At 41.6% G+C, this 16,672-nt stretch overlaps 1 protein-coding gene across 1 annotated transcript in view; it reads left to right on the top strand.

Moving 5' to 3' along the window:
* Positions 1-16,672, top strand: part of WDR4 (WD repeat domain 4) — a 468,232-nt gene that overhangs the window by 222,798 nt on the left and 228,762 nt on the right. The window contains exon 6 of the mRNA XM_044072230.1: positions 6,288-6,348. Within this exon, the coding sequence (XP_043928165.1) occupies positions 6,288-6,348 (61 nt within the window). The remainder of the gene's footprint in view (positions 1-6,287; positions 6,349-16,672) is intronic.

Here is a 16,672-nt window from a genome sequence, read left to right as displayed (position 1 = left end):
CCACTCCACCAGGGCCACAGCTACCTCTATAGCCTTCTTCAGAGGAGTCCCTACCAAAGATATTTTGGAGGCAGCCACTTGGAGTTCTGTGCATACCTTCACAAAACACTACCACCTGCCTTTATATTCCAAAACTAGAGCAGGCTTTGCCACTGCTGTGTTGCAGGGCATTCTGGCTCATCCAAGTTCCACCTAGTGCCTTCCACCCTGTGCGTAGCTTTGGGATTCTACCCATCTGTGATTACTGCAGCTGTATGCACGATGAACATAGTACAGTTTTGTACCTACCATAAATGTAGATGTTAGAGTGCTAATACAGCTGCAGTACAGTTTTCCCTCCCTCCTTCCCCTCTTGGTAAAGGCCTAGGGCCTATCCCCTCTTCATACAACCTGATGGGGTTATCCTTCTATGGTATATTTGCTTGCAACTACTGATTTTTGATTATATTGCATTTCATGTATATAAATATAATTTATGTATTGCCTTCCTTCTGGGGGCACCTGACATCTGGGGCAAGAAAGACTGAAGAAAATGGCGTCGGCTGTGTCTTGTATACCCCTGCTTCACTGACATCAGGAAAGAAAGCGACAACAACCGACGCCGGACCTAGACTTTGGAATTCGGCCGACCGAGGGACCGCCTGACGGCAGAGAACCCATCTGTGATTACTGCAGCTGTATTAGCACTCAAACATCTACATTTATGGTAGGTACAAAACTGTACTGTGTTTATTCCAGACTATTCCTGGTACCAAGGAAGGGCAAAGATTGGAGACCTATTTTGGACCTATCCACCCTAAACACATATTTACTCGTACCAAAATTCAAGATGCTCACATTACAGCAGCTTCTTCCCATGCTGGGCAAGGAGTCTTGGCTGGTAACACTGGACCTCAAAGAGGCATACCTGCATGTCCCAATCAGACAAGATTGCAGAAGATACCTCAGATTTCTTGCAGGTTCAACCCATTATCAATTCTCTGCATTGCCCTTTGGCTAATCTACTGCACCCAGAGTGTTCACGAAATGCCTGGCATCAGTAATTGCCTACTGCAGACTTCAAGGGATACAGATATACCCATATTTGGACGACTGCCTCATCCAAGCGGACAGCAAGCACATACTTCTGAAACACCTGGCGTTTGTAATAATGTTGTTGAATTCTCTGGGATACACAGTCAACAAAAAGAAATCAAGACTAATACCCTCTCGAACAATAATTTTCCTGGGTAACAGCTTGAATACAAACACCCAGATGGCCTACCTCACGCCAGAGAAACAAGGGCAACTAACTCATTACTTCAGAAGACTGGCAACCTTCACCAGGCTGACTGCAAGGAAAATCCTGCAGGCTCTGGGATTCATGGCATCTTGCATCCTACTAATCCCATGTGCAAAGCTGCATATGAGGAAACTTCAGTGGTACCTAATGGTCTCAACACAGCCATAGTTTGGAAACAATTATACCACTGATTCCATGTCACATAGGTCTCCCATTCTGCAAGCCTCAAGCAAATCAAGTCATCACAACAGACGCCTTGGACTATGCCTGGGGGGCGCACATGACAGATTGGTGCATTCAGGGCAAATGGTCCCACAAAGAAAAGCACCTACACATCAATCAAAAGGAAATGCTAGCAGTAATAAATGCTATTATGGCTTTCAAAGACCTACTGCATCCAGGCCAGCTATTGATAAGGACAGACAACACCACAGTGATGTGGTACATAAACAAGCAGGTAGGAACTCATTCATACCCCCTATGCAGGCTAGCCATGTCTCTTTGGAACAAATTCAACTTTAAGCACAGTTCCTGCCAGGCAAGGAAAACACGCTGGCGGACAACCTAAGCAGAAATATGACAGATCTACACGAATGGAAGTTGCATCCTCAAGTTTTTACAAAGATAATTCGAGCATGGGGAAGACCAGACATAGATCTCTTTGCCACCCACAGAAATTACCAATTGACAAAATTCTGCTCAAGGACCTTTCATCCACAGGCCTGGAAAGTGGACGCACTCTCTTTCAGTTGGACAACAATGACAGTTTATGCCTTTCCACCTCTTCCTCTGTTGCCCAAAGTTCTATTAAAAGCCAGAGCAGACAGACCAAAGATGATTCTCATTGCTCCAGACTGGCCAAGACAGCACTGGTACCCACTCCTGAGGAGCCTGACGCATTCCCCACCATGGATCCTTCCGATAATGCCTCTTCTGCTGACTCAGCACAACTTCAAAACTCGGCACAGTCAGCTGAAAACACTCAATCTAGCCGCATGGAGGATTCCTTAAATTCACAACAGACCCTACTCTCCAAGGAGGTACAGGATGTCATTTTGGAGGCCAGAAGGCCTTCTGCTAGAAAAGCCTACTCCGCAAAATGGAAACGGTTTTGTGCCTGGAATCAGAAAAAGGGTCAGAATCCTGAAATACTGAATTTACCTCAAATATTACAGTACTTAGCTGAGATGCTAAACAGTGGACTTGCATTCTCCTCCATCAAAATCCATGCCTCAGCCATTTCTGCAGAATACAACTCTGATCCTCCTTTATTCTCTCACCCTCTCTTAAGACAGTTCCTCAGAGGGGCTAAGAATATAAAACCCCCAAGGAAGCAACCAGTACCTGCTTGGGACCTCAATTTCATTCTAGAAAAACTGACCCTGCCTCCTTTTGAGCCAGCTGCTTCAACAGAACTGCAATATTTGTCATGGAAAACAGCCTTCCTTCTGGCTGTCACCTCAGCACGCAGGGTTTCGGAACTACAAGCCCTCATGGCTGTGCAGCCTTTCATCATTTTCCATCAGGACAGAGTTTCCTTATGAACCAACCCTTCTTTTATACCAAAGGTAGTATCCAGGGTAGCCTTGAATCAGGCTATCCACTTACCTACCTTTTATCCTAATCCACAAAACAAAGGGGAGAGACTACTACATTCCTTGGACATTCACAGACAGCTCCGTTATTATTTGGACAGAACAAAGACTTTCAGAAAATCAGAGCAACTCTTTGTGTCCTATGCTACAGGTGCTCAAGGGAAGCCTATTTCCAAACAGACAATCTCAAAATGGATAGCCCACTGCATTCGCTTTTGTTACTCTTTTCATGGTAAATCTGTACCTACAGGCATCCGATCTCACTCCACAAGGGCCACAGCTACCTCTGCAGCTTTCCTCAGGGGGGGTTCCTACCAAAGATATTTTGGAAGCAGCTACTTGGAGTTCTGTACATACTTTCTCCAAGCACCATCACCTACCATTATACTCCAAATCTAGAGCGGGCTTTGCCACTGCAGTCTTGCAGGGCATCTTAGCTCCTCCTAGTTCCACTTAGTGCCTACCACCCCTTTTTTAGCTTTGGGATTCTACCCATCTGTTATGACTGCAGCTGTATGCACGATGAACATAGTACAGTTTTGTACCTACCATAAATGTAGATGTTCGAGTGCTAATACAGCTGCAGTCCAGGTTTCCCTCCCTCCTTCCCCTCTTGGGACAGGCCTTATGGCTAACACCTCCTCATACAACATGATTGGGGTATTCTTTTATGGTATATTTGCTTGCAACTACTGTTTTTTGATTTTATTGCATTGCATTATTACATAAATTTATGTTTTGCCTTCCTTCTGGGGGCACCTGACATCTAGGGCAAGAAAAACTGAAGAAAATGGTGTCGGCTGGTTCTTTTATACCCCTGTCGCACTGACGTCAGGGAAGAAGTGACGACATCCAACGCCAGACCTAGACTTTGGAATTCGGCCGACCGAGGACCCGCCTGACAGCAGGAAAACCCATCTGTTATGACTGCAGCTGTATTAGCACTCGAACATGTACATTTATGGTAGGTACAAAACTGTACTTTTTCTTGACATGGTTAACTATGTAGACAAGTTCATTCCAGACTTGAGCTAACTTTCAGTACTGCTCAGAGAACTGACACGTGTAGATGTATCCTGATCTTGGTTAGAGCACTACCAAAGAGCATTTGATGTCCAGAAACAGAGAATTGTTTGGTCACCAACTGTCAGATGCTATGATGTTCATAAACCAGTTGCTCTTTCATGTGATGCTTTGAAATTTGGTCTTGGTGCAGTCATTCTACAACAGGGTCAACCTGTTGCCTATGCATCGAGAAGTCTTACCCAAACTGAAATGCAGTATACTTAGAACATTTGGCAATTGTTATTTGCATGTTCGAAGTTCCGTGATTATATTTATGGTAGACCTATCCAGATCGAAACAGACCACCAACCGCTAGTCGCTAGCTTGAGAAAGCCTATGCATTCAGCTCCAGCCAGATTGCAAAGTATGATGCTTAGATTGCAGAAGTATAATTTCACTCTTGTCTACAAGAAAAGAAAACTTCTTTATCTTGCTGATAAATTATCCAAATCTCCCAGAAAGACCACTGAGCAGTATGCGAATGAGACCCTTGATTTTGAAGTCATGGAACTCGGACATTTTTCTTCCATATGCCTTGATAAGCTAAGAGATCACACAGCCACAGATCCAGTTTTACAGAGGCTCAACCACTTTATCAGTCAAGGATGGTCGTCAAAGCAGTCTAGTTTCGCTCACGAAGTGCAACCATATTTTCCATACAGAGATGAGGTTATTCCTGAACTACCTTGGTTGACAGTGGCCACTGACATTTTTGAGGGAAAGGTCAACATTATTTGGTGTTATTAGACTCTTTTAACTCCAGTTGTTTTGAGATTGACCTACTTCCCAACTTAGCATCCAGTATTGTCATTACCAAGATGAAGCATCATTTTGCAGTCCATGGTAGTCTGCACAAAGTTATTTCTGACAATGGCATGCAGTTTAAAAGCCAACAGTTCAAAAGATTCGCTGAAAAATGGGACTTCACTTTTGTCACAAGTAGCCCAGAGTATCCACAGTTAAATGGTTTAGCAAAACATACAGCTGGAAGTACAAAATAGTTACTAGAGAAGTCTAAACAAAACAATAGTGATGTTTTCATGAATCTCTTGAATCTCAGAAACATTCCTCGTGATAAACATCTTGGTTAACCTGCCCAGAGACTTCTGTCAGGACAAACCAGAGCCACATTACCAATCATCAGTCAGTTGTTGGTTCCATGTGTGAAGAACAACAAGTCAGTGAAAACCAATCTGCTGAAGAAGCATTTAACCCAGAGGTCCTACTACGATAAGACCAGCAAACCACTTAACCTTTGGATGTTTGCATCCTTGCCATTTCTCCTTCTCTTAATGGATTATGATCGAATTGGAGTCGTGAAGAATATTTGCCCAGAGCTGAGATCATACATTGTGGAATTTCAAGGAGAAGAGTTTAGGTGCAATTGGAAACATTTGAGACCGGTCGGTGTCCAAGCCTATACCACAGTGCATAGCTTGTGAGAAGTACTCTGTCTCGGAGTGAGTTTGTCTGGTGTTCAATTCCAGAGGAAGTTCCAGAGAATATTCCCATTTATGTGACAAATCCAGAAGTTCCTGATGTGAGTTGTTCACCAAAGACTATCCCTGTTGCTAAATTCAGTGAGATTTGGTTGTATCGCCAGACCATGTAACAGATACATGGCAACTCGGACATGAACATTGTATTTTGTTTCTAATGTGTATAATAATGCATGTCTAACTCTAATGTTGTTTTTACCAAAGGCAATTTTTTTAAGAGGGAGGATGTAGATCAGTGTGAGTGTGTGTGTAGCTTTAAAAAGCTATCCAAGGGCTTGGACAAGTCTATAAATACTGAACACATGCAAGCCTGACTGCCATTTTGTTGTAAGCATGTATGTACATAATGTCTGTCTGTTAACCAGTTTGTTTATATTTTATGATGCTGCTATCCATCCTGATGTGTTTCTATGTATCAAAGCACCTAATCGAAATACCCCGCCTGCTTGTCATCTGTGTTAGAGAGGGATGAGCGACATACCTAATTTTCATTTTATTCTCTTAATCCACTATGCCATATTCTCCCAGTCTGTGTTCTCAAATATTTTCCTTCTGGGTGAAAGCTTTTCATTTCTTGGTGTGGAGATCTTCTGTAGTGTAGGTACGTTCTGTGTGACTTAAATTATGACTCGTGCAGAAGTCTTTCAGATTGTATCAAGAAATGATATAAGAAATGATTATTATGATGGAATTACTAAATCAAAATTGGTGTGGAAGAACAGATATTAAGTTTTAAGAGCTTAAAAAGTTACATAAAACGTGTATTGCCTAGTTGATAATGTGACAACATAATGTATGTTTGAGTTTGTCTGTTTTAAATAACAGCTTTCCTATCATCTCTTACAGGTTTGTTAACAGAATTATTGTACTTTCAAATTATCCCACTCTACTTCTGTCCTCTTCTGGGGTATGTATACAGACTTTGTTCATACAAGGATGTGTCTGACTATCATTAATTAATTCATTCTCAAGTGCCTGCTTTATCTATTTCATGATCTTGGTGAGCTAAAGGTTACCCTTGCAGTTAGTGGACTAAATGCAGAGAAACTAATCTCGGATGGGATGTCAGTCTATCACATACAGTACTTGCACCCGTGGGCAGCTTGGAGCATTGCCATTTCATATACCACATGCCCTTATTATGAGGGAGAAAACAGGAACATACAGTGAAAACCCACATGGACACACGAGGACATGCAGACTTTGTACAGCAGATACCTAATCAAGAAATGGAATGGAAAGCCAACTGCTGTGAGGCAGCAGTACTAAGAGATGTTTTTCTGTGCTGCTATAACTGTGTACATGTTTGGAGGAAACAAATATTTTCTAAGACTTTGTGTTTTCAGCTTGTTTCATGTGTTTCATCATTATACCATCTTGATATTGTATAGATATTTTTCTTTGTATTTTCTATATCCTCTTTCTCCCCTGCTGCATGCTGGCCATTTTAGATCTCCCATTTTCCAAGATTGGTTATTCATTCTTCTAAGCTGAGAGTTAGCTGCAGGAGCAGTCATGTAGTATTTTTCTGTTTATGGCCTAACCCGCCCAATGGATGGGGGATGTGCAAGCAGCTTCCCTTTGGGGATAACTATCCCTTCACTGTGTAAGTGTCCATGCACCAGTGGTGAAGGTTACTGTGGTGTTGCTTTTGAGCCATGTGCATGCCCCAGGGTTGCTTCTGTCTGCCACCCCTCCTTTGAGTGGCATCCTGGCATCTCATGACCTGGAGTTGCCCCCTCCCTCCCAGGATGCTCTTCCCACATTAGCTGCAACAGATGTCTGAGGCACTAATTGAACTCTGGTCAGTTGGGTCATAGTCAGAGCTTTATCTCTCCCCGATAGTGGAGTTAGCTGGATAGTATAAAGTTTGCCAAAGTGGTTTCATAGTTGACATGTACAAATGATAAATGGAAGAAAATTAATTTCCACAACATAAGATTACTAGTTCCATATTACTTTTTTGAATTAGCAATAACCATAGTTCAGTAACTGATGTCAAGGATCTCAAAGCACAGCTCTCAATGAAGTTCTGAATTTTACTGTGTCAAATTTCTACATAAGGTTAATAAAGGCAGGCTACCATGCAGAATACTGTTACACAGTACGTACTTTAGCAATGGACTTTGTTGACCCATGTATGTAGTGTGGTAAGACGTCTGCAACCCCCAATGATAGACTATATGTTCATACCACCTGCTACTTATTTTTTGTAACTTTGAAGTCACTGTATATCAAAGACAAAGCATGAAGCAGTGGCTAAATTAAAAAAATGTATATATCCTAACTCCATCTTGAGCAACCTCAAGAGAATGTAAATGAAACACTGCAGCATTGCATCATACATAGTGAAGCTGCTGCTGTACAGAATAGTAAATACATTAAATCTTTCTGTCACTAAACGATTAAGCATTAATGTTTCAGTACATATTCTAAGAACAGTTTTTATTACATTTGCAGTTTCTTGCAATGCCTTGTACATTTATTGGAAAAATCAGTGACAAGGAAAGCAGTGATCTTTCCACAGTTTCTCCTTTGTACAGCCTCTACTGCATTTAATATTCATAGTACTCTTACAGGATTGAGGACAGTTTAAGGGGAAATGTTTTGGAAACTACAGTGTTCATAAACGAAGCCAAATACTCCTTTTTTATCTTCTAATTGTTAAATATTCTATCCAATACATTAGTGAAACTGTAAACCAACACATCTGTTAAACATGACAGAATCATCTCAAATTCATCAGAGTTCTGTTTGATTAGTTCTGCTCGATCTTTCAGCACTGCTGTTCTGAAGTTTAGGATAAACAGGCCAGACACTCATTTAATGAAAAACACTGTTATGTGGGCATGATTCAGTGTTGAACACAGTTTTTTTCTTAAATGGATCCAGAAGTGTGTCAGAGTTCCTGTCATTACATGTCTGATGTAGATCTTGTCTTTACTTTTCTTTACAGTCTCTTGCTTTCTAAAGCCTCGTGTATACATCTTTACTTTTAACATTCTCTGTTTACTGCTACTTCTGACATGGTCATGTGACCGAACTAAAAGAAAATTAAGCCTGTTTTGGACTTCATCCTGTTACATTAGGTTATATTACAATAGGCCTGACTTTGCCCTTTTTAATTGCCTTAATATTGTACTGCCCCTCCATCAGTAATTTCCTACTTACCTTGTTTCACCTGTTTCACATCTTGTTGAATACCTCTTGGATGTTCTTCGTGTTTGTTTTTCTGTTGCAGTTATTACATTTGGTTTATCCTGCTGGCAGGTTGCCCTCAGTCGGCCTGAATTCCACCGTCTTGGGTCCTGCGTCGGTTGCTGTTGCCTCTTCCCTGACGTTAGGTCGTCAGGAGTATAAAAGATGCAGCTGACACCATTTTATTCAGTCTTCCTTGCCGTGCGGTGCCCGAAGCAGAAGCAGTTTGCAAGTGCCGGTCGGCCAACTCCTGAGATTTTCGTGTTCGATTTTCAGATCCAAAGTCTTCATTAAAAGCCAAGTACCCTGTTGGGGAAACTTTTTTTCTTGCTCCAGACCGATGTCAGAAAAAGTTAATAATTGTATTTCTTGTGGAAAGCAAATATATCATAAGGACTTTCATTCTTACTGTATTCCTTGCCGAGGCCCTGACCATGACGTTGGTAGTTGTCAGTTTTGTGCTAGATTTAACCAACAGACTATTAAGCGTCGGTACGATTTTGCATTAAGCTATTTTGGGCGAAGATTTAATTATACAATGTGGTCGGATAGCCATCCGACTACCGGAGTTCACAAAAAAACGCAAAGAAAAAGACAGGCAACCGAGGTCCAAAACCGACGATGAAGCTTCTCCTAAGCAAGTCGCCGGTTCTCAGTGAGGCGCTTTCGCAGCCCCTGACGCCCGCTACTTTAGAGTCACAGGCCACTACCGACTCCCACGTGGAGTCAGCCAGACCGCAGGAAATTCAAGGTATTGGAGCCTTGGAGATTCTTCCCTCAGATGGGTCCTGAGCCGCTGAGCAGTCATTGGCTTCTGAGGGTGTATTCAGAACTAAACAATTATATATTAAACCGACTTCAAAGACTAAAACACCTTTAAAGGCAAAGAAAAAGTTCACCAGCCACAAGGACAGGCCTCCATGCCCAAAAAACAGATGCTCAAAATGGCCGAAGATTTAATTACCTTGATCAGGGGTTCCCATCCCCCTCTTGATAAGAGGCCTAGGCAAAAGACAGACTATGAATCTTCAGATCAGGTTTCCATTTCTTCTGACTCCTCTTCTGATCAGGAATATTCTCTTCCCCCCCATGAGGATTCTGATGCTGAAAAATCAATTCCTTCAGCTTCTCCTCCTGAGGACTACTCTTTTGGGGAAACCATGCATACCATGAGGGCGCATTTCCTCTGGGAAAGCCAAGATTTTTCAGAATCTAAGAAAAGGCTCAGAGACTTCCTTTTACTACCTCAACACAGGCCTCTAGCTATACCACCTGTGTTGGACATTGTAGATGATGTGTTCTCTGAGTCTAGTCTGACCCCTGACTCCTTACCTCGAGCTCCTGTTAAGCCGGATAGATACTACAGGGTCCCTGACTCTCATAAATTCCTTTTCAAAAACCCTACTGCAGACCCAGAAACTATTTCTCAGGGTCCAAAAGGGGTCAAGGCTTCTACTGCAAAAAACCCTACCCTCTCTGACAGGGATTCTAGGGCTCTGGATAGATGGGGAAAAAAGATTTACACATCTGCTACTTTGGCTATAAGGGCCTTAAATTGCCAGTTTCATATGCTCAAATATTAGCAATATATCATGACACTGCTTAAACAGAAAATGATGGCAAATTCTGAATGTGCAGAAAATAAAGAAATGCAGGATTTATTGCATGCACCTGAACAAGTTGGAAAGCATACTTTGCAATGTGAGTTTGATTCTCTGGAGGCCTCCTGCAGGGCCGCTGTTACGGGTTCTGTCATTAGGAGGCATGCTTGGTTAAAGGAACAAAATCTGCCTGACCATGTTAAAGCAAAATTGTTAGATGCTCCTTTACAACACGATACCTTGTTTGGTGTTAAGGCAGAAGAGGTGTTAAAGAAAATGGAGGATAAAGCTAAATCTATGCAAACAGTCAAGGATTTCTTACAGGTACAGCCACCTAGATTTAGCAGACACTGGCCTACAAAGAATTGATCCTTTCCAGTCTCAGACAGACCTCAAAGGGGCAGATCTAGACACCCTAGAGGCAGATCACAGCTGCAAGGATCCTACAAGTCTAAGCAGTGGAGTGCTTCCACCCCCAAAGGTGGAGAGGACAAATCACAATCATACAGGAAACGGTCTCAATGACTTCCCCCTGCCTGCACAAAACACTTATCTTCTGGCAGCACCCTTAGGGGGAAAACTAGCACTTTTTTCTCAAAATTGGTATGTTATAACCTAGGACAAATGGGTTCTAGAAATAGTGTCACAAGGCTACAAGTTTCATTTCCATACCCTGCCAAGGACAAACGGTTAGCCAGACTTGCCAAAAAATCAATGGGCAGAAGCTCAAAAACTAATCGCAGCTCTCATGGACATGAGGGCTATTCAACAAGTACCACAGCAAGAGCATGGACAAGGATTTTACTCAAGACTGTTCTTGGTACCCAGAAAGGACAAAGCATGGAGACCAATACTGGACTTATCTATTCTAAACACTTTCCTGGATGTACCAAAAATTCAAGATGTTGACCTTACAGCAACTTCTGCCCATGCTGGGCAGCAAGGCTTGGCTTGTGACTTTAGACCTTAAAGAAGCATACCTGCATGTCCCAATCAGACAATCATGCAGAAGATACCTCAGATTCAAGGCTGGCTCAAAGCATTACCAATTCTCTGCACTGCCCTTTGGCTTATCTACTGTGCCCAGCGTCTTCACAAAGTGCCTGGCACCAGTAATTGCTTACTGCAGACAAAGAGGAATACAAATATATCCTTACTTGGACGACTGCCTCATACAAGCAGAGAAGAAGGACATTCTACTACAGCATCTGACTTTTGTGATAAGACTTTTAACATGCCTAGGGTACACAGTCAACAAAAAGAAATCAAAGCCAGTACCCTCTCAAGAGATAATATTCCTGGGTGCAAGCTTAAATACAACTGCCCAGATGGCTTATCTCACTCCAGACAAACAAAGGCAACTGACTACCTATTTCAAGGAAATGGCAACAAAGGCCCAGTTATCTGCAAGAAAAATTCTGCAGGCTTTGGGCTTCATGGCATCCTGCATCTTACTAATTCCATATGCAAGACTGCATATGATGAAAACTCAGTGGTACCTAAAAAGTGTCTGGACACATTGTCACAGTCTGGAAACAGTGATTACTCTAATTCCCTGTCTACAACAGGAGTTTCGATGGTGGGCAAAGGCTTGTCACCAAAACAAGGGACAGCCATTCTCACTACCCCCAGCCAGGCAGAGCCTAAAGATGGATGCTTCAGATTATGCCTGGGGGCACACATGGCAGGAAGAGGCATTCAGGGCACCTGGTCCACAAACCAAAAGCATCTACATATCAATCAAAAAGAGATGCTAGCAGTTCAAAATGCCCTGACAGCCTTCAAGGACCTACTTCATCCGGGACAACTACTGATAAAGACAGACAACACCACGATCATGTGGTACATAAACAAGCAGGGGGGCACTCATTCTTATCCCCTGTGCAGACAAGCCATGGCTTTATGGGACACAGCATTGACTTACCAAGTTTATTTGCAAGCACAATTCCTGCCAGGAAAGGAAAATACTCTGGCAGACGAACTAAGCAGAAACCTCATGGATCCCCACGAGTGGCACCTTGGTCCACAAGTCTTCAGCAGTATAACAAAGAAATGGGGATGCCCGGACATAGATCTATTTGCCTCCCCTCAAAACAATCAACTAAAAAGATTCTGCACAAGGAATTATCACAGACAAGCCTGGAAAGTGGACGCCTTATCTTTCAACTGGACAAACCTATCAGTGTATGCCTTTCCTCCACTGCCTCTCCTCCCCAAGGTACTCCTAAAGGTCAGGCAGGAGAAACCAAAAATGATTCTGATTGCCCCAGACTGACCACGCCAGTACTGGTATTCGATCTTAAGGAACTTGTCCCAATGCCCAGCCTGTACCTTACCTCAAATACCTCATCTACTGTCCCAGCAAAACAATCAGATTCTGCACAGCCAACTCAGAACCCTCAACCTGGCAGCATGGCGGATAATGTAGCCATACAAACCACACCTCTCAGTTAAGCTGTGATGGATGTCATTTTAGAAGCCAGAAGGCCTAGTACTAGAAAGTCCTATGCTGGGAAATGGAAGAGATTTTGCGCCTGGAACGAAGCTCAATGAACTGATACAGCTGTCCCAAATATCCCTCAGATTCTATAATACTTAACTGAGATGCTGGACAAAGGCCTATCTTTTTCATCAATTAAAATCCATGCTTCTGCCATTTCGGCTCATTACAATACAGAGCCACCACTCTTTTCTCATCCTTTATTAAGGCAGTACCTCAGAGGAGCCAAAAACTTAAGGCCTCCAAGGAGAATGCCAGTACCTGCATGGGACCTCAATTATGTCTCGGAAAAACTCACCTTACCTCCTTTTGAGCCAGCTGCTACTGCGGATATAAAGTTCTTATCTTGGAAAACAGCTCTGCTCCTAGCAATAACTTCTGCAAGACGAGATTCAGAGCTACAGGCTCTCATGGCTGTGGAACCCTTTATCATTTTTTATCCAGACAGGGTCTCTCTGAAAACAAACCCTACATTTATTCCTAAGGTGGTATCCAGTGTAGCCCTTAACCAAACGATTCATTTGCCAACTTTTTATCCAAATCCACAGAACAAGGGGGAGAAAATTCTGCATTCTTTGGACGTACACAGACAACTTAGATTCTACTTGGACAAAACTAAAGTTTTCAGAAAGATAGAGCAATTACTAGTGGCATATGCCACAGCATCACAAGAAAAGGCGATCTCCAAGCAGACTATTTCAAAGTGAATAGGTCACTGCATACTCACAGCATGGCAAACCAGTGCCTAAGGACATTAGGCCACATTCAACCATAGCTGTAGCCACTTCTGCAGCCTTTCTCAGGGGAGTACCAACCAAAGACATTTTAGAGGCTGCTACTTGGATTTCAGTGCATACCTTTACAAAACATTACAATCTGTCTCTTTACTCTAAATCCAGGGCAGGCTTTGCCACTACAGTTCTGCAGGGCCTCATAGCCGCTCCTAATGCTGTTTAGCTCCAGCCCCCCAACCATAGCTTTGGGACTCAACCCGAATGTAATGACTGCAACAGTGAAACACGAAGAACATAGTACAGTTGTGTACACTTACCATAATTGTAGATGTTTGAGTGTATTCACTGTTGCAGTCCAGGTTACTCACCCACCATCCCTCTTATTTTTGCTGGAACCTATCTTTACTTCTCTAATCTACACAACCTAAGTGGTGTATTTGCTTATAGATGAAGGAAAAGCTTATTTTCGATGCATGTATGTTTTATTTACATAATTTTAGCGTACCCTTTTGGGGGCACCTGACATCTGGGGCAAGAAAAACTGAATAAAATGGCGTCGGCTGCATCTTTTGTACCCCTGATGTCCTGACGTCAGGGAAGAGGCGACAGCAGCCGACGCAGGACCCAAGACTTTGGAATTCAGGCCGACTGAGGGCAACCTGCCAGCAGGATAACCCAAATGTAATGACTGCAACAGTGAATACACTCGAACATCTACATTTATGGTAAGTGTACGCAACTGTACTTTTTCTCCATTACCTCTTTCAGTAAACTAATCTGTTACATGAGTTCATAACTCTTTCTGAAAAATCCAGGCAGTAGTTAATCCCTACAATATGCTGCCTCTGCCCTCTGTTTACCTTCTACCCTTCCTGTTCAGATTGATTCATTCACATCTCTCTCTCTCTGACATGATCTGTTGCACCAGTATTATGTCCTCTGTTGTGTCTTCTGGCTTTATGTAAGAATAGTTGTAGAACATCTGTAATTTGGGTCATATTCCTTCCCTTCCATCCCATAGATCATTCTAGTAGCTTTCGTCTCAGTCTTCTGGAATCTTGATGGCCTTTTCCTTATTTGGCCTACAGACCTGCATGGAGTGCAAAAGGTATGATCATACTAAGGCCCTACAGAGTGGAAGTATTACCTTGACCACCACACTTTGGCAACTACAAACGTCTTTCTTATTTTGACTGTTAAACCAAAAAGAACTTATCTGTTCAACAGTTCACCTTCTCATTGTTTTAAAATTATAAAATGACTTAACTAATTACTTAAATACGCTTTACCAGTTCTGTCTAAGTGACTTCACAAGCTCATAAAAATCTTGTAGGTCACATTATATCTATGTATTCATTCCTAAGAATTTTTCTTACCAGTTTTAAGATATGAATAAACAATTTCATTAAATATAAACCTATTCAAAGGGGGAATAAATCTCTAATTTTAAATTAATGTTATAATAAGTATTTCTTTAGAAGCTCATTGTTCAAACCCTCAGGCTGAAATATATCCCAAAAATTACCTCCTTTTTTCAACAGTGCTTCAGAAGCATTATAAAAAGTTCTGAAAAACTAACAAAATAATAGAAATTTTGAGCAGTTAACATTTTTTATTATGTAGCTCAGAAAAATGTAAAGTCACTGGATTCATGGATGAATCATGCTTTATATTTTTAATGTATTCCTGTACCTGCTTCCTTACTGGTCTTTTAGTTTTGTCCTGTATAATACGTATCAGAAGGACACCTCAAGGCATATACCAGTGCAGCTTGATAACTATTATAATTACCTGGGTGACTAAATATGTGTCTTAATACAAAACTCTCCCCTTTTGTCCAAATACAAGACCCCTTACAATAATGCAAACCTTGCCTCTCTATTCCCAAACTAGAATGTACCAAATGATTATCTGTACTAGGAAATTGCGATTCAAAATCTTTTAAGTTTAAATTCCTCAGAACAAATATACCAGTATCATCTCAAAATTCGAGCAGCCTCTTCCACAGAAGAGGAATAATGTGTCACAAAACATGCATCCTCCTTTTTAAATACTTTCCACCTGCTAGTCTAGAGTGGCATTAAGCAACTACTGTTCACACCTCTCTTCTTTAATTTTTCCAAGACTTTCTTAATTGCATATCTGAATAAACCTCTATTGTGTAATTCAGTGTACAATGTTATCAACCACCTCAAAAAATTCCTCATCTGAACATAAGCCCCTTGCCCTATAAAACTCTCCCAATGGGAGAGAACAAATGAGATGTGGCAGATGGCACAAGATACTTCCAGTATTTCCTACAATAGGACTTCTATACATTGTCAAATTAGTGAGACCATTCTTAATGTAAATCTTAATACCTAACTAAAACATAACTTTTTTACTGTATAAGCTAAATCTAAATCATTGTTATATTAATGCAGCATAAATTCATCAAACAACATAAGCAAGACGCTAAAAATGGAAAAAAAAAACAAAGCAGCCACATCTCCTCTGGCAAGAAAAAATAGAATCCTATTTATTTATTTATTTTATTTACATTTGTTAATGGGGTAGTATCCATCTAGGGCATGTAGTCTATTTTCAGCGGAGACCTGAGGAGAAAAGCTCCAGCAAGTAATACGTAGAAAAAAATCATAAGTGAACAAGATGCAGCAAGGTAATACAGTAATTATTGGATTACATAAACAGCACAGTGGGATTCAAAATTGTATAATTGAATAATATACATCTTGAATGAAAAAGCATAAAAAATTTGCATGAACAACAAATGCTGGAAAAAAAGTAAGTTTGTTTTTACAGGAGGAGTAGAGAAGAGAGTAAATTCATAGAAGAGCAGAATAATAAAGGTTAGAGACTACATACTTTGTTATGGTTAAAGTAAAGTAACAGCAGATGTGAAGTTGTTCAGTCTCGCCGTTCATTCATCACTGATGGGTTCGGAGCCGATCCTCTGCTCCGACATGGCCGACTAGCAAGCTCAAAGTTCTCCAGTAGCTCGAGACCCCACCCCTTGTCCCATAATGCACTGCTGGAATTACCTCAGATCTAGTTTGCCACAGCACAGATCTCATGGTTTCCAGCTTGGCTTGAGACTTTACTGGGAGTTTTTCAACTTTCAGCAAGTTATATTTTTTCATTTTTACATGTACGCTTGTTCTATTCTTAGTAGCAGATATACTAGATAGTAGATAGTAG

The sequence above is a fragment of the Protopterus annectens genome, chromosome 5.part0, assembly GCF_019279795.1.
Source record: "Protopterus annectens isolate FY-2018-M chromosome 5.part0, PAN1.0, whole genome shotgun sequence".
Lineage (NCBI taxonomy): Eukaryota > Metazoa > Chordata > Ceratodontiformes > Protopteridae > Protopterus > Protopterus annectens.
Note: the sequence above shows the minus strand (reverse complement) of the source record. Positions and strands in the feature narration are given on the sequence as shown.